Here is a 24232-nt window from a genome sequence, read left to right as displayed (position 1 = left end):
AGAATTACAGATTTCTCACGTACCAATTTTCATTCTGAAATCACTTCTTTCCCTAATTTATTATGCTTCATATTTGAATGTATTTGATTCAACTCATTGAATATGCATTCCTTTAAGAAAGTATTATTTTATCTTGTTTGCCATACTCAAGAATCAAGGTAGACTTAATGCATGTGCCTCTGTATTATGGAAGTAATTATCACTCTCTTTGAAAAGCATTCAATCCCTTGTAAAAAAAAAATAAGGGCTCATTACAGGTGTTAAAATAGTAGAATAACAATGACATTGTCTGCTTCTCTCAGAAATCACCAGGAAAAAAAAAATTGAAGGATGAACAAGAAAAAAAATGCAAACTCCATCTTTAATAAGAGTCAGAAATATCTGTAACACCAAATCACAAAATTGAGTAAAGGCTACCAAATGCAACAAAGACCAGATGGGTTTGAGGAAATGATAGAATGCCTTCATTTGAAGATCTCAGTAAAAGCCTGTAGAGTATAAGCCCCAGAAATGGTTGTGTGCCCTGGGGGCCAAAAACAAACAATTTTGGAACCATTCATATGCTACCAGCAGGAAATTCCCAATACCTGCTTTGGTACCAAGAAGGAAGAGAGGATAAGCCAAGGAATTGTAAGTACACCATATTTAAAACAAAACAAAACAAAACAAAACAATGTGAGGAAGGAGAACCTGTCCCTATATTATTAGCAGCTTTTTAGTTTCCAATCTGTGGGCTGAGGAGAAGTCAAGAATAAAATAACTCCCTCACACTCCTCGAGAACTTCATTGGAAACTATAAGAATTCTTGCTAGCCTGGAACACAGATCTGGTCCCTTTCTCACATGAACCTCTTAGGAAGACTTGATCCAGGAAGAATGTACTTCATTTATAGGTTATTATCATAAAAGAACCTGCAGGGATTTTATATTAAAAGATTACAATTTTTAAAACTTGAAATGAACAAAAATAAAAAATAACAATTGAAAAATACTCCTGAGTAATGAAAAACAGTTGATGGAAGTTGTAATAAAATATATTGTCTTGAATGGTAATTTAAAAAAATTAATCTTGCAAATGCTTCAATAAAACTAGAACTCAAAGCAGAGATAAGTCAAGGAAGATTGCAAAAGGTGAAGCTTAGCTACCAGTTCAGGAAATAAGTGGAAGAGAAAAATAAGATTGTCAGTGAGATGAAGGGTGTATTCCAAGCAGCAAAAAGGAGAAGAGACGTTTCTGAAAAACATAGTGAGGTACATGGAGAGTAAAATTGAGGGAAAAAAATGAACAAAATGAAATAGAAATTAGCCACGTGTCTAAAAAGAAAAGAGAGCCAGTGTTAGATATGGCACGTGGACAAAGAAAATAATTGTTGTCCTCGAAGAGTAAAATCCAAATAATGGAATATAATATTTACAGATATTTTACAAGGAAACCACTCAGAAGCAAATGCAGATTTGAATCAATAGATTGAAAGAGCACATCATGAACCAGGAAAAATTTACATAGAACAGTTAACATCAAGGCCCAAGCTAATAATGTGACTGGACAGCAAAAAAAATTTTTTAGGGGAGGGAGGATATATAGTTCAGTGGTAGAGTGTGTGCATAGCATACACAAGGTCCTGAGTTCAATCCCCAGTATCTTCATTAAAAAATAATAATAATAAGTAAATAAATAAACCTAATTACCCCTCTTCCCCTTCAAAGGAAATAAGGATAAAACACTGGGCTTAAAAAAAAAAAAGTCTTATCTGCAAAAACAAAACAAAACAACAGAAAACTCGTCTAACTGAATACTTAAGACCTGTGCATTTCACTGTTCATACATTTACTTCAGAAAAATGTTTAAAAAAAATTTTAATGACTCCAGAGTAAAAGAATCAATATGAGGAGGAGAAAGACTCAAATTGGCTTTAGAATTCTTCTCAGAAAAGTTATGTCAAAAGACAGTAGAGCAAGATCTATAAAGTCCTCAAGGACAAAAAGTTTGACCCAGGAACTTTATATCTAGTCAAACCGTTGTTCTGGTGTAAAGGAAAGGCAGCAGACATTTTTAGATATGTAAAAACTCAGAAAATGTGATTTTCCTAATGTCTCCTTGAGAAACTACTGGTGGATACACTTCAGCTAACCAAGCGATGAAAATACAGCAAAAGACCTGATGTGAGTGTTGAATTCATAGGATTAATGTGGGGCTTACTATTCTAGGACAGAAGTTGTATGTTGTAAACTCTGATACTGTAGATATTATATGACTGAAAAGAATTGGAAGGATAAAGGAGAGAGATAGTAGAAGCTGGTAAAACTATAGGAGGAGGTACTCTAGCAAAATCTAAAAACCAAGTTAGTAAGGATCTAGGAAACAGGAGAACCAACACAGAAGAGCTCCGTAAGAATGTCCCAGAATGTCATTTGTACAACAAGACTAGAGTCCAGGGTGCTTTCCAGGGGGTTAAAAAAAAAGGAACTTGTTGTTTGAACATACAGAAAATAATTGAATGATGTGCCACAATGGTTTTGGAGTATTTTGAAAAAAATTACTGATAGGTGTGTTGAAAACAAAGCAAATGAAAAAAAAGAAAATGAGGCAGTTATCAACTTTAGGGGAAAAAAGTTGCACAACAAAGGAGTTGTGATCTTCATGTACTCCAGAAATTCACACTGTTCATATAGCTGTAATATTTTAAAACTTACTGATTTAACGAAATATTGTGGGACAGGGGAGTTGTCTGTGTGAGAAAAATCATTATGGTGAAAAGATATAGATAATATTGGTAAATCACAAAGAACCAACATGTCTTCTACCATGGGAAGAAGATAATATATATGATACCTAAGATAAATTAAGAAATATCAGTATAAACATTTTATTCAAAATGATGGACACAGGAGAATGGCTAGAAAAGTTGAGGCTTGTGGCCTCTACAGCATAGAAAACACTGGGTAAGGGTTTTCTGTCTTTTGTTATGAGTCTTTTAGTTCAAGTTGACTTTTAAACATATATATATGATTGCAATATTTTAAAAATAATATAACAAATAATGGGTTATATATATATTGGTACAGTATGCACAAAAAGGCATTTAGTGATGTTCACTGAAGCGTTGTTTATGGTATTAAAAATTATAAATAGTCTAAATATCCACTTATAGAAAAACTATGTAGCAGCTTAAAATAACAAGTTTTGTGTGTGTTCACGCACTATCATTGGCATGGAAAGTTCTGTAAAACAGAACTAAGGGAAAGGTACATTTTATAATAACATGTATATAATTTAATTTATTCTACAATAAATCCAAAACAAAGCTATATTTTTCTGTTTGTATGTAATGCTTAGAAAAAAAAATCTGGAAGGATATAGTAGACTTTTACCTTTTTACTTTAAACACTTCTGTATTCTCTGATTTTTTTTTTCAACAAGAATGTAGCATGTATTACTTTTTTAATTAAAATAAATGAATAAATGCATAAGCTATGTTTATGGAAAAACTAGAGTAAGGGACTGGAATTCATGAAACATGTTTCTTGTAGCCACCATATTGTTGGTAAGCTATACAACTTTTAGCAGAGTACCTTGTATCTCTGTTTTCTTAATCAGCAGAATCTGATTGTTATCACATGTGGTCCTGAGATAAACAATGATGAGAAGTTTATAATACGGCTTTCAAGAAAGTTGTCTGGTTTGATTCTTTTGCATATAGCTGCCCAGTTTTCCCAGCACCATTTATTGAAGAGGCTGTCTTTTCCCCATTGTATATTCTTGCCTTTTTTGTAATAGATTAGCTGATTGTAACAGTGAGGGTTTATTTCTGGGCTCTCTGTTCTGTTCCGTAGATCTACGTGTCTGTTTTTGTGCCAGGACCATACTGTTTTGATTACTGTAGTTTTGTAGTATAGTTTGAAATCAGGGAATGTGATGCCTCCAGCTTTCTTCTGCTTTCTCAAGATTGCTTTGGCTATTCAGGGTCTTTTGTGTTTCCATACAAGGGTTAGGATTCTTTATTCTAGTTCTGTGAAAAATACCCTTGGTATTTTGATAGGGATTGCATTGAATCTGTAGATTGCCTTGAGTAGTATGGTCATTTTAACAATATTAATCTTCCCAATCCATGAGCATGGTATATCTTTCCATTTGTGTTGTCTTCAATTTCTTTCATCAGTGACATAGTTTTCAGAGTACAAGTCTTTTACCTCCTTGGTCAGATTTATTTTTAGGTGTTTTTTTCTTGGGCATTTTATTCTTTTTGATGCAATTGTAAATGGGATTGTTTTCTTAATTTCTCTTCCTGATAATTTGTTATTAGTGTATAGAAATGCAACAGATTTCTGTATATTGATAGTGTATCTTGTGACTTTACTAAGTTCATTTATTCTAATAGCATTTTGGTGACATCTTTAGGCTTTTCTATACATAGTATCTTGTCATCTGCAAACAGTGATAGTTAAAGTCCCCTACTATCAGTTTCTTCCTGTATGTTTGTTAGTATTTGTTTTATGTATTTAAGTGCTTCTATGTTGGGTGCATATATATTTACAATTGCTATGTATTCTTGTTGGATTGATTCCTTTATCATTATGTACGCCCTTCTTTGTCTTTGTTACAGGTTTGGTTTAAAGTCTATTTTGTTTAATATAAGTATTGCTACCCCAGCTTTCTTTTTGTTTCCATTTGCATGGAATAACTTTTCCCATCCCCTCACTTTCAGTCTTTGTGTTCTTTTTTTTATTTTGAAGAAATTATTTTTAATGCTCAAGATGATTTAACTTCAGTGATATTCATTAGAACATGAACAGAAAAAAACTCATGATTTTAAGAGTCTCCTATAATTTTCTAATAGTTTCCTATGTCTATTTTATTTACATGTAGATACTACCTCATTAAGATTTTATGTTTGTGTGAGATATGCAATAGAAAGGGACTTCTCCCATTCAAGTGGAAAAAAGTCAACGATTCATTGAGTAGTTCTGGCTTTCCTAGCTGACATGAAATGCCTTCTTTCTCACTAGCTAAACCCTTATTCCTACAGATGCCTCTTGAGTGCCCTGGAGCAAATGAGATAAGCTCACCAATCTGGTTCCTCTTTTACAAGGTACAGCTACTATCAGAACCTTTACAAAGACAGCAGGAAGCATGCAACACATGGAAGTGCTCAGAAGCCGTCAGTGTGTAGCAAGAACCCTGCCTCATAATAGCCAGGCAGTGTGGGAGCCTTAAAGCTCTGGTACTAATTGCTGGGTTGGGGGTAAGGGAGCAGTACACTGCTCAGGTAGGGGAAGGTCACTCTCTTCAGCTGGTCCAGCTTCTCCTGCAGCTCACCACACCTGGCTGTCCGAGCAGCTTGACCCTCTGTTTCAGGGTCTTCAGTTTGCCGTTCTTCTCCTCCTGCTCCCACAGGCAGCACACTTGGTTCTTGTTCTGCCAGGAGGAGAAGCAGTAGGTGAGCAGCAAGTTGAAGAGTTTGCAGGTCCCCAATGCTGACAGGATGATGTTTTTGATGAACATGGGGCTGGTGTCACCGTGCTCACTTAGCACAGCTTAAATGCCTGGCTTCAAGGTGACATCTGTCAGAGGGGTGGAGGGGCTCTGGAAGGGCTTCTGAGGCATTGCTGTGAGTGACAAACTTCAGGGGCTCAATGCCAAGCCCTTGTAGGGCCCCAGGCTAGTCCTGCTGCAGCCAGGCTCCATGTCTCTCTTCAGCCTCTTGTTCCACAGGGTTTAAGGGAACAGACAGCCTCTTTCCATGTGCTTGGAGGAGAAACTGTAAGAATGAAGTGAGCCAATAAATTTGCATGCCCTAGACCCTGTGAGGGTAAAGTCATCTATGGAAATGCCACTCTTATCGCTCAGGGGAGGAAGTGGTCTCATTGCCAGCATCTACAGATGTATTTGCTTCTCCCTGGCTGTCTAACACTGCAGTGGCCAGACTCTCTCCTGGAATTCTTCCAGAGACTGCTGTGTCAGTTTCTGACTGGTGGCTTCCTGGGTGGCCCTGGGTGCTGTTTACCCTACAGTGTATCTCACTTCAATTTTCAAGACTCTGGCTTGGCCATTGGGTTTTCACTTGAGGATGTTGATGACCCTGCAGCTCCTTTCCTTTCTGCTTCAGTCACATGCACCCTCATGCCCTGAGGCCCTTCTGATATCCTTTCTCCTGGTGTAGCTGTGTCCTCCAGCTCTCTTCTCAGTCAGGTGGAATTTGGAAGCATGGCCGTGAGCTTGCGCAGTCAGTGCTGTCCGCCAGCCTCTTGGAAGCTATCTGGTGAAATGTTTACTACAGAGTAAAGAATACTTAGTGGGGATCCAGTTATCCTTCTGAACAGCTTTTAATCACGGGATCAGACATTTTGAGTCCTTTAGGGGAAACCGGAGGAAAGAGACAGTGCGCTTCTCCTCCTTGTTCTGTCAATTGGAGTAACTCACAGACACACAAAAGATCACCATCCTGGGCCTCGGGCGCCATTCCACTGCCAGGCTGTAGTCCTTGCCTTGCTGAGCCAGCCCAGAGCAGGACCACTCTGAGGAGAGGGTGTAAGGCAACTTGGCTGCAGGACATGGGAACCAGGCACATGGCTCCGCTGTATGGCAAGATGTGCCAATTGGCCAATAAGCCCTAGGCCTGTTTTTGTGTGTCTTTAGACCTGAAGTGAATGTCTTGTATGTGTCTTGTTTTGTTATCCACTCAGCCACTCTGTGTCTTTGACTGGAGCATTTTAATCTATTTACATTTAAAATAATTATTGATAGGTATATACTTGCTCCCAGTTTGTTAATTGTTTTCTGGTTGTTTTTGTTTCTTTTTTCTTCTTTTGCTCTCCTCCCCTGTGATTTGATGACTATCTTTAGTGTTTTGTTTGGATTCCTTTCTCTTTTTTGTGTATGTATCTATTGTAGGTTTTGATTTGTGGTTACCATGAGGTTTAAGTTGATGATCTCTTAAGTTCAAATGCATTTTAACCACCCTACATGTTTACTCCCCCCACCACATTTAATGTTTTTGATGTCATATTTCACATCTTTTTGTTTTGTGTATCCCTTAACTACTTGCTTACTGTAGATACAGATGATTTTACTGCTTTTCTTTTAACCTTTCTACTAGCTATGTAAGTGGTTGAGATACTACCTTTACTGTATGTTTGCCTTTACCAGTGAGATTTTTCTTTTCATAATTTTTATATTTCTCATTGTAGGCTTTTCCTTCCCCCTTAGAGAAGAAGTCCCTTTAACATTTCTTTTAAAGCTGGTTTAGTGGTACTGGTTTAGTGGAACTCTTTTAGCTTTTGTTTGTAAAACTTTTTATCTCTCCTTTAAATCTGAATGATAACCTTGCCAAATAGATTATGCTTGGCTGTAGATTTTTTCCCTTTATCACTTTGAATGTAACATGTCACTCCTTTCTGGCTTGCAGAGTATCTGCTAAGAAGTCAGCTGATAGTCTAATTGGAGTTCCCTTGTACCTCACTAGTTGCTTTTCTCTTTTAAGATTCTATCTTTAATTTTTGCCATTTTAATTATAATATGTCTTGGTATAAATCTCTTTGGGTTCATCTTATTTGGGACTCAGTGCTTCCTGGATCTGGATATCTGTTTCCTTTCCCAGGTCAGGGAATTTTTTAGCTATTATTTCTTCAAATAATTTCTCTGCTCCTTTCCCTCTCTCTTCTCCTTATGTGACTTCTATAATGCAAATGTTAGTATGTTTAATGTTGTCTCAGGGGTCTCTTAAACTATCCTGCTTTGAAAAAAATTGTCTTTTTTTCTATTCAGTTTGGATGATTTCCACTACTCTGTTTTCCAGATCACTGATCCATTACTCTGTATAATCTAATCTACTGTTGATTACTTCTTGTGTATTTTTAACTTTCAGTTATTGTATTCTTTAGCTCTGTTTGCTTCCTCTTTATGTTTTCTAACTCCTTGTTAGAATTCTCACTGTGTTCATCTATTCTTCTATGTTTGGTGAGCATCCTTATGATCATTACCTTGAACTCTTTATTGGGTAGATTACTTGTCTCCACATTCAGTTCCTTTTCTGAATTTTTGTCTTGTTCCATTGTATGGAACATATTTCTTTGTCTCCTCATTTTGCCCAATTCTCCGTTTATTTCTGTGTGTTGATTATGTTTCCTGATCTTGGAGAAGTGGCCTTTTTTAGGAGATGTCCTATGGGGCCCCAGAGCCCACTCCCTTCTGGTCACTAGAGTTATATGTTCTAGGTGTATACCCTGTAGGTGGGCTGCATTCATGGGCCCTTCTGTTGTGATGAGCTGACTACTGTGGGTGCTCTGGTAGGCAGGGCTGGCCCCTAGCCTGGTTGGCTGTGAAACTGTACCCTGTGTGGTGGCTGTGGGCCAAATGGACAGTAGGTCAGGCTTCCCATATGGTTGACTGTGCAGCCTGGAAGGTGCGTGGAGCTGCTGCTGGCCTCCTGGTCAGTGGGGCCTGGTTCCCACATGGCCATATGCTTGGCCTGGGGATTCTTGGAAGCCCCTTCTTTCTTAAACCTTGTCAATCACTTAAACGTACTGGTTGAAGGGGGCAGGTATACCTCAGTGGTAGATTGTGTGCTTAGGATGCACAAAGTCCTGGGTCCACTCACCAGTGCCTTCATTAGAAAAATATTGGTTGAATTAGAGTTCCTATTAAAAAGGCATGCATATTTAAAAATTTTTAATATATTATCTCTTAGTGAAAGGGACCAAAGCCTCTGGTATAAATGAGGTGTCAGTGTAAGTGTAAATATAACCGTAATTCCCACTTGCCAATGGTTATCACCTGTCTAGTAATGCTAGCCCAAGCTTTGTAGCCTACACGTAAGAACTCAATATCATGTTATGTGGAATACTCTTTCATAAATGTATTGATTTGCTACTCGCAAGAAACATTCATTCTAAGGAGTCAGGGAATGGCTTAAACATATATAAATCAAGAAGACAGAAGTTTATGTATTCAGCAGATAATTATTGATCACTCTGTGCCAGGGCACTGATCTGGACATTAGGCATCAGTGACCAAAAGCAGACAAAAACATCTGCAGTCTAGTGGGAGTAAGAATGGGTTCATAAAATAAACAATAAACATAAGAAATAAGAAATGCATATAGTATGCTAGAAATTGATAAAGGCTATACAAAAAGGAAAAGAAAAGACTTACAAGATGGTAAGAGGAATTCCAAGTACAGGAAGAAAGAGAAGAACCATCAAAAGAGATTGAGAATACAGAATCCTGTGAAAGTCAATATTCTAGAAACCTAGAGAAGGAAGTACATCAAAGTTGAGGGAATAATAAGAATTCATATGCTCCTAAGTGAGATGAACCTGAGAATCGACTGTAGGAACTAGCAGCAGGTATGTCTGGTGATGTTGACAAGTTTCAGTAAACTTGTGCAATTTGATTCCTTTTAGTCGTGGAGGAATAATGACAAAGAAGATAATCACTGCTAAGCTCTCTTCTTTTTGTGGTCTTATGGCACTAGTGGTAGTTTGATCTTTGGTAAATGTGTAACGTCTAGACTGCTGTTCACAGAAAATTTAGGATACTGTTGGCTTTGCTTGAATATCAACCTGGTCAGTGTGAACAAATGACTGTTAAGATTACACTGACAGCAACCAGAGGGAATGAGATTTCTGTTATAAGAACCCCAAACCCAGAACTTCAGGAACTAGTCATTTGGTAGGTAACATTATTTATATTCAGAAAACCTAAGAGAATCTGTGATGTGTGGGCATTACAATCAGCTGACTCCAGGTGGCATTCCTAGAGGTTGCTATAGAAAGAAAAGAAAATAGCTTAAAGAGGAAAAAATTGAGCCCTGATTTTTAACTCCATTTGGTCCACTAAGAAAAAGAATACCAAGCCTGGTGGAGAATTTGCCTTTATTTTTAAATTAATGTGTTATTCTAGATTTAGAATACATATGCGTAACTTGGGGGAGGGGATTGATCAGAAATTCAACATTTACGTCTCGTCACCCTAGCAAGGACATACTGAGTAGGTAGCATCATCGTAATACGTGGGCTGAGATGAAGCTGCTCCAGACGAGTATCTCTCAAAGTTAATTGATGGAAACTTCCCACCTCCAAGAATTTCTATAACCTTAGCAATGCTGTGCCAAGACTGCTGAAACACAGCTGTGGGTGCTGTGCCGACGCCCACGTTGCCAGTGTCAGGAAGGATGTACTTTTAAACCTCTAATTTATCTAATAACGTCTTTAGTGATTTGTGTAGGTTTGTCATTGTAAGGAAAATGCTTCCTGGCTTGGTTTATAACAAGAATTCAGTCTGTAGTCTTAAAATGTGTATTCACATGCATGTGGAAGATACTAACAAGTCAACTTAGAAAAAAGACCTGACTAAAATACTATCCCGTCCATCTAACAGACCTTATGCACCCATGATATTTGTATATGAATGCAAATTAAGTGTTTTTATGCTAGACTAATCTACTTATCTATTGGTTTCTGCTTCATACCAAGATGGCAGGCAGTATGTAGTGCTGAAAGGGTCAGATTTCGTAGTCAGTTCCAATCTAACTCCTTTCCTTTTCTCTAATGGAAAAATAGGATCTGATTCATGTCAGCCTACAGAGGGGAGAAAGAATAATAAGCCCTTGTAAACATTTTTTAAAAGGTACGAAATTGTACTCTCTTGTTTGAAATATAAAGCTTCATAACCAGTTGGTAACGATATTATTTTATCTGGTGTTTATGGTATAGACATGTCTCTTTAAGAAAACAAGCTATACAAAATCTGAGGAATTCTTTCCTAACTGGTGGATTCACTGCAAGAATTGATTACGTTTATCAATGTAAATATACATTCAGCTTTTAAGAAGACACCTAGTTCGTTAAGCAGAGTATCCCCATATTGCTTACAAAAGGAATATATAGAGTTTATTTCCATTCTGCTGGTAAATATAAAATATTTGTTTGGATCTGAAGTGTGTTAATTTATACCTTTAAACTGTGTTTGTCCCATCTTTGAAATTCAAAACCTTATTGGAATAGAATCATAGAATTAGAATTTTAAACTGGAAGAGACTTGAGTTATTTTATTTCAATTTCTTTAGTTTTCCCATTGAGAAAACTGAAGTCCAGAGAGTTTAAGCATCTTTTCTAAGGTTACCCAGCTAGCATTAGAACCCAGCTTTCTAACTCCTATTTCTGCTATAACCTCCTGTCTCAAACAAGTTAGCTGAATAGCAATTAAATGATAAGTTGGCAGAAATTTTAGGTCTCCTTTGTGTGCAACTGTTTATGTCCAGGCTTCAGAGTTAGTAGTGATCCCTGATTATTCTTCCTCATTTAAAAAAAAATCCTTGCAAGCACTGTAGGTGAAAGTCATGCTAGGGATTCTCCTATGACTTGCCCCCATTGTGAAATCTAAAGAAATCTACAGCATAAGAAATGAACATACTCAGTACTGAAGTTTTGCTTCTCTATGCTGATCCACTAATTGTGATAATGATTTGAGTAGTTCCCATAATGATTTTCTTAGTCCATTTGGGCTGCTTTAACAAATTACCATAGACTGGAAGGTTTATAAACAACAGAAATTTATTTCTCACAGTTCTGAAGGCTAGGAAGTCCAAAATCAAAGCACTGGTAGATTTGGTGTCTAGTGAGGGCATGTTTTCTGGCTTACAGATAACTGTCTTATCCTTGTGTCCTCACCTGGTGGAAGGGCCAAGAGAGCTCTCTGGGGTCGTTTTCCTAAGGGCACTAATCCCATTCATGAGGGCTCCACTCTCATCACCTAATCATCTCCCAAAGGCTCCATCTCCAAATACCATGACATGGGGGGTTAGAATTTCAACATATGAATTTAGGGGAGGGGCAGAAACTTTTAATCCATAACAGTTACTTAACATCTGCTTCATCCTTTTTTTTTTTTTTTTTGGTTCATCCTTAAATACTGCTCCCAGATATACTGTATTGCTTTTTAAATTTGGAAAAGACTGATTTAAAATAAAACAACATTAAATAATGTGTATAAACATTGATGAGTACTAAACTGTTGAAGGTCACTAGAATACAGATGTATTTTTATGATTCAAAATCTTCCACCAAGCATGTTTTGGGCTTTGGTTATTTCTGAAATAGAATTGAGGGCTCAAGATTGACCTACCCAGATAAATATTCTGAGGATAAAGATGACACTAGCCAATACGAGCAGCAGGGAAGAACAGTCAGAACATTCATGAAAATGGGGTATATTCTGTGTGTCTGAAGAACTCCTATTGTTAGCTTTGTTTACAGAGTTCAGTTAATGAACCTTAGTAGAGCTGGATTTCTGTTTCACAATATATAGTGTTGAGAAAGTCAGTATATGCAGAAATCCAAATGTGCATTCATGTATTCATTAGCATATAGCTTTGATGAAGTGGAATATTTTATTTATGTGACCAAACTTAAACATGAAAACTAACTGGACCCCTAATTAATGATATTTCAACATTGTTCAAAAGCTGTTTATGCATACAGTTTATATTTGGCTTAGACATAAACTAGACAAGGATTTTATTTTTATCTATGAATATATAAAGTCTGTACTTTGATTCCAAAAACAAACAAGAAAATAACAAATTTGTATGTATGAAAACACATTTCCTTTTGTTCTCAGGATGCAAATTGCTTGAAGATAGGAATGGTAAGCACTTTAGAAATATCTGTTAATATATGTAAATAGCAAAGGAGTGTTTTTGGACTATATTTGAAGGGCCTAACAAGATTAATTTGATTTTAAAAGAGCAGTCCCTCACAATGACACACACTGCAAAAATTAAAAAATAACAAATCATATTTCATATTCTACTGCAGCAGTGTTCTCAACATAATAGTATTTGTAACCCCACTTCTCCAGGCTGCCATGATTATCGGTCCTCCTCTGATATTTGCTATGCAATACATTTGCCAAACTTTAAAACTTTAAAACCTTCTGTATGAGGATCTTTCAAGCATTGTATGAGAAATGATGAAAGAAAGCAGTTTGCCATGTTATTATCATGTTAGTCGCTCTCAGTAATTCTCTTCAAAATGACAAGCTTTAATGATAGGCTTTTATTTGAGTCGTATTAAATATTCTCTGATGTGACTATGTTTTAAAATGTATTTGCAATTCTGATTTTTCAGAAATAATCACTTTCAATTCAGAGTCAAAACGGTAAGAACTTATTCATGCTAAGTGTTACAGCTTTCTGACATGTAGGAATAGCTGATGTGGGTGAGGTGTCTAGCTTGATGTTTTATATCTAGCTATTAGTCACCTAATCCTTCTCCCTACTTCACTGAAAATATTTTCATTCTGTCTGACAAAAAGTAAAAAATTACATTAACTGTGACTAAAAATGTGTTGCAGATGACACATTAATGGGACTTATGGTTCTTGCCTTATTCTCTAAAGTTTTTATATTCTTACCTTTGGTGAACCTAGATCCAGATAGTTTAATAATTACACAAGAGATACCCTTTTTGGGGGGGAATGCTAGGAAACAAGATTACAATAAAGGTTTTCAGATATTTTTTAAATATAAATTTTAAAACAGCAATGGGATCAAGTAAATGTTATAACTATATACTAAAAGTCCACTTAGGCAAACTATCTGGATGTGTCTAGTTAATCAAGTAAAAGCGTGACAGAAGGTAAAGACAAGCCATGCTGACAGAGTTTAGGTCCGTGAAGAAAGACTTTGACTCATCAAGAAGAATTCAATTAACTTAGCGTGAAATGAGAAATGGTAATTGTTTATAAAGCATTTTGATTTCAAGGGATGCCATAAATTTATTTTATAATTGTTAAAGGGCAGTGGCTTTCAATTTTTTTTTCTGTCATGATCAGGATTCAGTATATACTTACATATATATCTGGAATATTTAGCCTTACCTCATGTACCCTATTTACTTTTTTTTTTAATGCTGGTCACGATTCATAAATTGATTTAATTATCCACTAATGGCCCATAACCTATAATTTGAAAATATTGATGAATGATAAAGATAATTTTCTAAGTTTTTTTTCCTTGAGGACATTGCCATTTTATCTGTTACTAAACCACTCACTTTCTTGGTCCCACCTAAACCTTGTTATCACAAAAATCTGCAGCTTCGAAATTGTACACACAAGCATTCTGTTCTCAGACTACAACATTCTGTCCTTTTAGTTTATATGCCCAAGTACTCCCGCTGTAATTCTTTAATTACACTTATACCACATTGATTTGCAACTCATGTCTGTTTCTTTCTTCGCCAACTTAGAGTCCATGGTCTAACATTGTAATCATATCCTCAACTTCCATGTCTCTGCTTTATAGTACTCACCTTGCAAAACTTCAAATCTTGATGAACTAGACAATTATTTTAATTTACCTATATTGTTGCACATGAACATAGATGGAGAAAATCATATACACAGAAAGACTAATTTAATTTAAAAATTGTCTCAAGCTTCAAATAATCCCTTAGCATTGTCTGACAGTCTTACTACTGTCTGATAGGACTATTTCATATCTACTTTCTCTTCATCCCTCCTCCCCCACATGCTTTCAACCCTCACCACCCAGTTGATGATCTAACCCAGTGGTTTTCAAAATGTGGTCCCCATACCACCAGTGTAAACATCATCTGGGAACATGTTAGAAATGAAAATTCTCAGACTCTGGGCCTACTGAGTCAGAAACTGAGGATGGAGACCAGAAATCTGTGTTTTAACAACCCCTATAGGTGATTCTGATGCGTGTACAAGTTTGAGAACTGCTGATCTAGCCTCATACTTCATTGAGAAGCTGTTCTCTAGAATGTAAGCTCCAAAGACGGGGGTTTTGTCTTTTATGGTCATATATATATATATATATCCTGAGCACTAGAACAGTGCCTGTAACACAATGAGCCTCAATAAGTTATTGTTGAATCAAACCATTAGATGAGAATTCTCTTGTTTTCCTACTAAGAAATCTGGAAACCTACCTGCACCTGTATCCTTTTTCTTCCTTCCTTTTCCAGTAAGGAAATGTGCCACATCCTATCAAAGGTTAGTATTTCCATATATGGATTGGATCTTATCCCTTCTTTCTTTCTCAAGCATTTGGCTCCTTTGGCCATCCCCTCTCTCCCATGTGATCTATCAATCTTTCACTATTAGATGATTTCATTTAGTATACAGTCCAATTTGATACCATTCTAAAACAACAAACTTCCCTGGTCCCTACATCCCCTTTCAGATACTGCCCCATTTTCCTTCACTGCCATACCTCCTTGCCTCCCATTTACTAACTCATTCTAATCTGATTTTCATTTCCACTGTTCAGTGGTTCTTGACAAAGTCAATGGCTTTTTAAAAATCTTCACTGAGATATAATTCACATACCATCAAAGTTGCCCATTTAAAGCGTACGATGGTTTTAGTATATTCAGAATTGTTTAACCATCACTATAATCTAAGATTTAGAGTATTTTTACTTACCCCCAAAAGAAACGCCCCTGCTCACCTCACCCCTGGGCACAGCACAAGGCTGCCACTACTCTACTGTTTCTATAGATTTGCTAATTCTGAACCTCGCATATAAATGGAATCGTACAATATGTGGTCTTTTGTGACTAGCTTCTGTCATCTACCATAATGTCTTCAAGTCTTATCCATGTTTTTGTATATATCAATATTCTTTTATGGCTGAATAATATTCCTTTATATGAATATACTGCCTTGTATTTATCCATAATCCATTGATGGACATATGGTTGGTTCTACTTTTGGCTATTATGAGTAATACTATGAACATTCATGTACAAGTTTTTGTGTGGATGTATAGTTTTATTTCTCTTGGATATGCACCTATGAGTGGAATTGCTAGGCCAATCCAGTGTTATGTGTAAGATTTTAAGGACTGCCAAAGCTGCTCCACCATTTCACATTCCCACCAGAGATCTATGAGAGTTCCCAATTTTTCCACGTAGTTGCCAACACTTGTTACACTACCTGTCTTTTTGATTATAGTCATCCTGTGGGTTTGAAATAGTATCTCATTGTGGTTTTGATTAGCATTTCCTTAATGACTAATGATGTTGAACATCTTTTCATGTGTTTATTGGCCATTTGTATATCTTCTTTGGAGAAACACCCCTTTTCCACTTTAAAATTGGGTTTTCTTTTTATTATGAAGTTATAAGAGTTCTTTATACCAGATACCAGTTCCTCATCAGATATATGCAGATATTTCTACTGTTCTGTGAGTTGTGTTTTTATTTTCTTGATTTGTGGCATGAAAGTTTTAAATTCTGATGTAGTTCAATTTAACTCTTTTTTTTCTTTTGTTGCTTGTATTTTTGGTTGTCATATTTAGGAAAACCGTTGCCTAGTCCAAGGTCATGACATTTTACTTCTATGTTTTCTTTCAAGATTTTTATAGTTTTAGCTCACATTTAGGTCCTTGATCCATTTTGAGTAAATTTTTGTGAATGGTGTAAGGAAAGAGGGTAACTTGTTTATTTTGTGTGTAGATATCCAGTTATCCCAGCATCATTTGTGGAAAAGACTCTTCTTTCTCCTTTGAATTGCCTTGGCACTCAGTCAATGATTTACATGTTACTAAATTCAATATCTAAATTTTCTCTTATCTTATTTGACTTCTCAGCAGTATTGACACATTCCCTCCTTCAAATTGACCATTGGACCAGTTGACCATTCCCTCCTTCAAATATTCTACTCTCTTGGTTCTCCTTTTACTTATCTTGCTATTTCTTTTCAGTATTTAATGTTCCTCTCTTCTACCAAGCTTCTGGATGTTGGGTTTTCAGTTATGGCTGTGTAACAAATTGTACAGAACTTAGTGGCATAAAACAATCATTTATTATGCTCACAGTTTCTTTGGGCCAGGAACTCCAACTGAGTAAAGCAGGGTCAGCTTGTCTCTGTCTCATGATGTCTGGGGCCTCAGCAGGAAGACTCAGACTGGGACTGGTATCATCTGAAGGCCTGTGCCGTTACATGTCAAGCAGATGATAATAGCTATTGACTGGGAACCTCATTTGACACCCACATGAGCCTGTCCATGTCCCAGGGGGAGGAGATGGGGGGACAAGGGAGAGGAAAAGGAGGAAGGGGAGGAAGAGAGAAGAGAAAGCCAGGGGGGTGCTATGTAGTCTCAGAAATCACACAGCATCACTTTTGCCACTTCTGTTTTCATCTCATTCACATTCGAAGAAGGGGAAACAGATTCTGTCTCTTCATGTGGAATGGTAAGTTTCTTAAAGAGCATGTGGGAAAACAGTCTGCCACAGTCTCTTCTGGCCACACAATTCACATCTTTCCTACATGCAGAATACCCCTCAGTCTCCCAGTTTCATCCCTTAATGACAGCAGGTTCATGCTTGAGGTTCAGGATGTCAGTGAGGTTTGGTCCAGATAAGATTCCTCGGGTTTAATTTCTTGATGACAGCTCCTTCAGCATAGTTCCATTTGATTTGAAAACTTGGGAACTAAAGAGGCAAATTATCTACCCGCTTCCCCACTACTACCCAACGTACAATGGTGAGCAATAAGATAATCTTCCTATTTCAAAAGGGGGAAAATAGGAGGCATATAGGCACTGGTCCATAGCAATTCTCTTTTTATGTTTTCTCTATGCGCTCTATTCTATTTCTATAGTTTGAAATACTGTTCATACATTCATAGCATCCAAATTTCCTAACATCTCTGAGCTCCACACTAACATATCTAGTTAACCATTCGACATCTTCACTAGGATATCGTACAGATTTTTCCAAGTTAACATGGCTAAAATGAACTCTTGTTTTCTGCTTTACCCCTTTGCCTCCACAAACTTGTCCTTTTCCTGATTTTTCCATCTCGGTGAATGGTGGCCATCATTCATTCACCTAATTGTTCAGACCAAAGCCCAGGACTCAGCCTTTTTTTCTCTCTTTCACCTCTACATTCAGTAATCAGCGAGTTCTATATTTTCTTTCTCCAAAATATACTCACTTTTTTTCATCTCACCTGGATTACAGCAAGCTCCTTATTGGTCATTCTCCTTCATTCTTGCTCCCTTCCAATTTCCTTTGAAAAGTAATTAATTAATATGTCTGGTTATGACACTCTCTTGCTCACAATCTTCCATGTTTTCCCACTGCATTTTGAGTAAAATCCGAATTCCTTACCATGGTCTAAAAGATCCATAAAACTGGCCTATTCCTGTTCCTCTGACCTTATTCCCCACCTCCTTCCCCCTTACCCACTGTACTTAATCTTTGGGCTTCTTTCAGTTCCTCAAACATACCGAGCTCTCAGAAAGGGTCTGTACACATGCTAAGTCTCTGCCTGGAATATTTTCTCCCAACTTGCCACCCCTACAGGCCTGAGGCATGGCATTCCTGACTGTTCTAGTAGGTACTCCCCTTTATTGTTCTCTATCCTGTTTGTTTCCTTTATAAAGCTTATCCCAATTTTAAGTCATATCTTATTTGTTTACTTATTTATCATGTGTCCCTAACCAGGCTGTCAGCCCCACCAGATCAGGGGCCATGTCCGTGTTATTCACAAGTACATACCCAGTGTCTGGGCAGAGTGCCAAGCACATAACATGGTCTCAACAAACAGGCACTGAATATTGTTTAAAGGTATAATTTTGAGACAGTATGTTAATAATAATAAGTAATTATTAATGTTAAATGTGATGATTCCTACTTCTTACTGAAATAGCCTTTTATTTTTCTCTTTCAGTAACTGCCCTTCCTTTTTGGCTGCTGCTTTAGCCAGAGCCACATCAGACGAAGTCCTTCAGAGTGATCTTTCTGCACATTATATTCCAAAGGAAATGGTTGGCACAGAAGGGACTGTGGGTGAGGACCTTTCAACATTGTTTGTTTAAAGTATTAAAATCTTTTCATGTGTAGTGATCCACAGAAAATGTCTGCAAAATACTATATCTGGTCATGTTTACCTACTGCTTGATTTTACAGCAGTAAGCAAGAGAAAAAAAAAACGGAAAAAATATTTTTTCAAGCTAATCAATAAAAGTAGGGAAAAGGAGGGGAAAAATACAGGCATATTTTGAAACCATGTGAAGGTAACTGGAACAAGAGATTATCCTAACAATATATTATCATAAATAATATCTAGATAAATGGAAAGAATAAAGTGAGAAATGTGAAGACACAACTTCACATGAGTAAGAGAGGGGAAGGAGACTTTGAGAAAACCTATTTAAAATGTTAGCTTATCTTTAAGAAGTTAAGTAAAAAAATCAGGGAAGAATTCAAGAAATCAGTTGTAACAAAACTCATTAATTAAATTTTTATCTGCCAAGCAATAAAGCTCTTTACGACAAGTATGTGACATGTGATTTAAGTGCATAGATAATTGTACATCTTTTTTCCAGGTAAATTGTGAGGCTTTATTTATTAATGAAGGCATATTTATTAATGTTTTAAGCTTATACATATTTGACAGATTCTAAAAAATACTGATTTTTGCAAAAATTAGGGAATTGCTACTCAAAATTGAGGAATTTCAATGTTTCATTCTACTTGTTTTATTTTAAGCATTGCCTTTAAATGTGGTACGTAAGGAGCAAAGCATGTATTAATGGATCAGAGCTAGATCCCAGAGAATGTGAGGCAGATATAAAAGTAAACATCCTTGTTCTTCCTTTCTCTCTCAGATCATTTTTGATAGAAATTTGGCAAGGAAGGAATTCCTCTGCTTGTTTTTACTGAGAGTAATTGATTCGCTTGGAACCAAATTGTTCCAGAGTCAAGTTGGATGGAATTCCTGCTACAAAGCATTGGTCTTTCCTCTGGTACTGATGCATGAAATAAAAGCCCTGTAATGAAAAGATGAGGGAGATTAAATTCTGCTTCACTGCAGCCAGGGTGATGGCTGACTCAGCTCTAGCTCAGCACAGTGACATTAATGACTAATGAGTAATTTACAGCTGTGAGGGGGTGGACTGCTACTTTGGACAATTTTCTCCTTTTCGCACCTATTTTATTTTATTTTATTTTATTTTATTTTATTTATTGTATTGTATTGTATTGTATTGTATTTTAATTTATTTTATTTTTTCATTTCAAGCAGCAATTATATATATAATGATGTTCTTACACCACTTCCTGCAGAAGTGGCAAGAGTGAAGTGTTGCCCTATGTGCCTATTTTGAAAGAATTTTCTGAACCCCTATCAGCTAGCAAAAGTGAAATGAAGGGTTTTCCTTTTGGTGGATATCATTGGTCATTCTGATTTTACATTTTTCCAAGAGAGAATCCAGTAATGTCTCCATGCCATTGCTGTGATTCAGAATGATCTATTATAATTCTTAACTATTTGCAAATCCTTAATCTGTTTAACCCAAATCACTCAGCGTGAACTATGCTAGGAGAATGTCTACAGGGCGTATTGTGTTTATCCACACATCAGAGTGGGAAGTGAGCATACTGAATAAGGTCTGCTGTCATTGTCCTAAAGGCACTGAAGTCCTTACTGAAATGTCTTTTGTCTCTCCTCTTAGGTGTTTCCAGAAACAGACTTAAAGAAAAAAAAATCCTTCAAGTTCTTTTTATGTTTAAGTCATCCCTAATAGGATGTTTGTTAAACAACCTTGCATATCTGTTGGCAGATATAAGTTCTCTCCAGACAACCTAAAATCAATTTGAAATGTCCTGTAAAAGTTAAAAATAAGGTGAAAATGATCACTAACACAGAGGAAATTAAAAGAATTATGAAAACTTTGTGTAAATTATGAAAACTCTGGTTTTTTTCCTAGAAATATACAAATTACCAAAACTGTACCTAAGAATAGAAAGAGATTGAGAAGATTGTCAAGGAGCTATCTTCCTAAAAGGACAAGGAGTAGGTGATTCTGCAGGTGAACATTTACAGTCAATGACAGATAATTCCAATGCTTTTTAAAATGAATTATCCAGTTGCATAGAAAGGGATGGAAAATTTGCGTAGCATAACACTGATAGCAGAACTTGCCCAAGACAAAACTAAAATAAGAAATGAGAGATCAGTGTTAGTAATCAATGTAAAAAAAAATCTTAAGTAAAATATTTGTATGCTGAGTACAACAATTAATTCATTTGATGAGTATTTTATTGAGGGCCTACCATATGCTTAGCACTGGGCTGGAGAAACAGCAGTGAAAAAACCAAAAATATTGGGAAGTTTATTAGCATAATTTGTATTTATTAATAGGTCAAAAGAAAAAAAAAACCAGAGTAATCTCTAAAGATGCCCAAAGAAGCATTTGATAAAATTCAATATTCACTCGTAATTTTAAATATGTACTTAATAAAGTAGAACTAGATTACATCTTGGACACTGTAGGACAAAATCTGGCTCATACCAAAAATCTAACATTTATGCTTAAAGTATACTCAAGAATTTTTTAGTTGCAAGTGGCCGTTAACACAATTCAAACTGGCTTCAGTACAACAGTATTGGCTACCCTTCAAGGTAAGAGCTGTGCCGCTAGATTCAAGGCTCCACATGATGACATTAGGACCTGGCATTGCTCCAGCTCTCAGCTGCACTCTCTTTGATTCTGATTTTATTTACAGGCTCCATGTGGTGGCAAAATGACTGCTAAGAGCACCAGATCTCCATCTGCCCAGGTTCAAATCAAGCAGGAAAATAAGAGTGATTTTATTCAGTTGCTCTTATGTAAATTACAGGATTCACTCTCATCAGCCTGACTGGGGTTATTTCCCATTCCTGAACCAATAACTATGGCCAGAGGAATGTGATTCTCTAACTGGCTAGACCTGAATCACATGTTTTACCCCTAGTGCACATGGACTGAGAATAGAGAAGAAAATGTTCCTGGTAGAAAGAGGAATGTTTGCTAGGTGGCAAATAACACATTAAAGCAAAGTTCTGACTCAAAACAGCAAATAAATAAAATAACTAGGAATAAATTCAGTAAGAAATAAGAAGGACCTGTTTTAAGACTCTATTGAGCAACATTAAAAGGATTTAAATTAATGGCACAATATAACCTGTTCCTGGATAAGACTTAGTATGAAAAAGAAGTCAATTTTTTCCAAATTACTCTATAAATTCAATGTGATCCCAAGCACAGTGGCAACAGATTTCCCCCCCTTGAACTTGGCAAAATAATTAGTTCATCTGGAAGAATAAACATATCAAACTACCCAAGTGAACATCTTTTAAAGTTAAGAATAATAGGAAAATTAGTCCTCCTTTTATATTAAAACATGTTATAAACTTATACTAATTTTTAAAGAAATGGCACCATTGTAGAAATAGTTGGAGAGATCAGTGACGCAGAATAAACACTCAAGAAGCATACAGATGTTTTAATATTTTAGTCATTATTTAATTTATTTAAGTTTTCATATTCATTTATTCTATAAACATCTAACAAGCTCCTGCTATCTGCTGGGTCCTGTACTCTGACTAATCAGGGACAATTAAGACACAGTCTCTAACTGCAGTCTGATCTGGGGAAAGTAGAACATGGGTGTGAGTCAGATAGGCCTGGGATTGACAACGGTATTACCTGTTTGTGAAATGTTCCAGAGATACAGAATGTAGCAAATACCCAATAAATGTTACCTATTGTCACAAAATGTGGGAAGAGCTATAGTAGATGGTGTGAACAAAGTGTAATGGGAACATCAGGGAAGGAACTCCTGGGAAGGGGTAGGGAACGGGTCCAGTGGTTACTAAAATGTCTACACCAGTGTTGTCCAGCAGACAACACACTAATGGAAATGTTCTCTCTCTGCACTGTCCAACGTGGTAGCCAGTGGCCGTGTATAGTTATTTTGTACTTGAAAGATAGTTAATGTGACCAAAAAACTGAATTTTAATTTTATTTAATTTTAACTAATTTAAAGTTAAATTGCCACATGTGGTTAGTAAGCTACCCTATTGGACAGTACAGGCCTATATAATAAGAGTGATATAAAAAGTATTCAAGCCGGAGAATGATACAATGTTTTATATCATTATCTGGAAATCTGGGAACTATCCTGATAGTTAATATCAGTTATTTGTTTCACTCCACCCCATGCTCCCTCAGAGCTTCTGAATTCACTTACTGTTTTGCAGTCCTCTGTTCTGATTGGGTCGAATGCACACCCAAATGTAGGGTCTGCATTTGGGGGAATATGCTGCTGCAAAGACCAGATGGGGTGGAGTTATACAAACAGGGAATTGCCGGCTGAAAGAGACAGTCTCTGGCAACTGGTGCTTTAAAAAAAAAAAGATTGGAGTTGCTAAAAATGATGAAAATGTTGGGTTGTCTATTGGCCTCAGTTTTTCCCCCATACACACCTCCTCAGGTTGTATTTGCTCTTTGAACTTCTTTTCTCTTGCAAATGTACCCTTGATTTTTAATTATATAAAAATGTCAAAGGGGACAAAGTCACAAACAGGGTTTGCCACCCTGTATTACGTGAATGAGGAAAAAAAAGCAACGAAAACCTTGCGATCAGCTTTCTGAATACAGCAATTAAAAAAAAGAGTTTTGAATAAGAAAACAGGTAAACGTAGTTACAGATTAAGGTAACAGCAAGGTAAGGAATAAAAAATGGGAACCTAAGTTCCTAGGCCAGTCTAGAACACACACTCTCTCCTTTGAGATTTGTGTTCTAGATCAGAAGAGGCATGTGCAGCCATTGCCCATCTGGCACACATTTTCTCAGGCTGTCAAGCTACATTGGATTTAGTAAAATAAAAAAATTTTTTTTCTCTGAGAATTCTTAATTTTTCACTTGGGATGTAGGAGGAACCTCTAAAACACTGGCCTGAGACAACCTAATCTTCCCTTGGTTATTTCAAAGCTGCAGCTTGAGTACAGGACAACTTGAGTGGAAGACGACGTGAGACAGAATCTCTTCAGTACTACTCAGTGTTGCTTAAAAGGCTTACACATCTGTCTAGCCACCGAGGGATGCAAGACAGCCGCAGAAGTCGGCTCGTCTGCTCCACTTAATAGGTCAAGTAGTAGACTTAATAGTCCAGGGTGAGGAATGCTCTGATGGGCACCTCCTTTTTTCTGTCTAGGGTTACACACGTGGACAGAATTTAAGCACATTTTCCTTAGAGAAATATAAAACTTTTAGACTCACTTGTTAACCTATGGTCTAAACTATTTAAGCTACTGCCTAAAACTTTAATTAAAAAAATCAAATAACAAGAATACATAATGTAGTTCTGAATTATGACCAGTCATAGGGAAGAAAAGCTAGGGAACTGGAGGGAGGTGAAGGAAGAG

At 36.6% G+C, this 24232-nt stretch overlaps 1 protein-coding gene and 1 pseudogene across 1 annotated transcript in view; one reads left to right on the top strand and one right to left on the bottom strand.

Annotated features, from left to right (window-relative positions):
• PPM1E (protein phosphatase, Mg2+/Mn2+ dependent 1E) overlaps positions 1 to 24232 on the top strand; it is a 128840-nt gene that overhangs the window by 88743 nt on the left and 15865 nt on the right. Inside the window, exon 2 of the mRNA XM_032498393.1 lies at positions 18709 to 18827. Coding sequence (XP_032354284.1) covers positions 18709 to 18827 — 119 coding nt within the window. The remainder of the gene's footprint in view (positions 1 to 18708; positions 18828 to 24232) is intronic.
• On the bottom strand, positions 5225 to 6527 carry LOC102519232 (annotated as a pseudogene).

Source organism: Camelus ferus, chromosome 16 (genome assembly GCF_009834535.1).
Source record: "Camelus ferus isolate YT-003-E chromosome 16, BCGSAC_Cfer_1.0, whole genome shotgun sequence".
NCBI lineage: Eukaryota > Metazoa > Chordata > Mammalia > Artiodactyla > Camelidae > Camelus > Camelus ferus.
The sequence above is the reverse complement of the archived record's forward strand: the minus strand, read 5'-3'. Positions and strand labels throughout refer to the sequence as shown.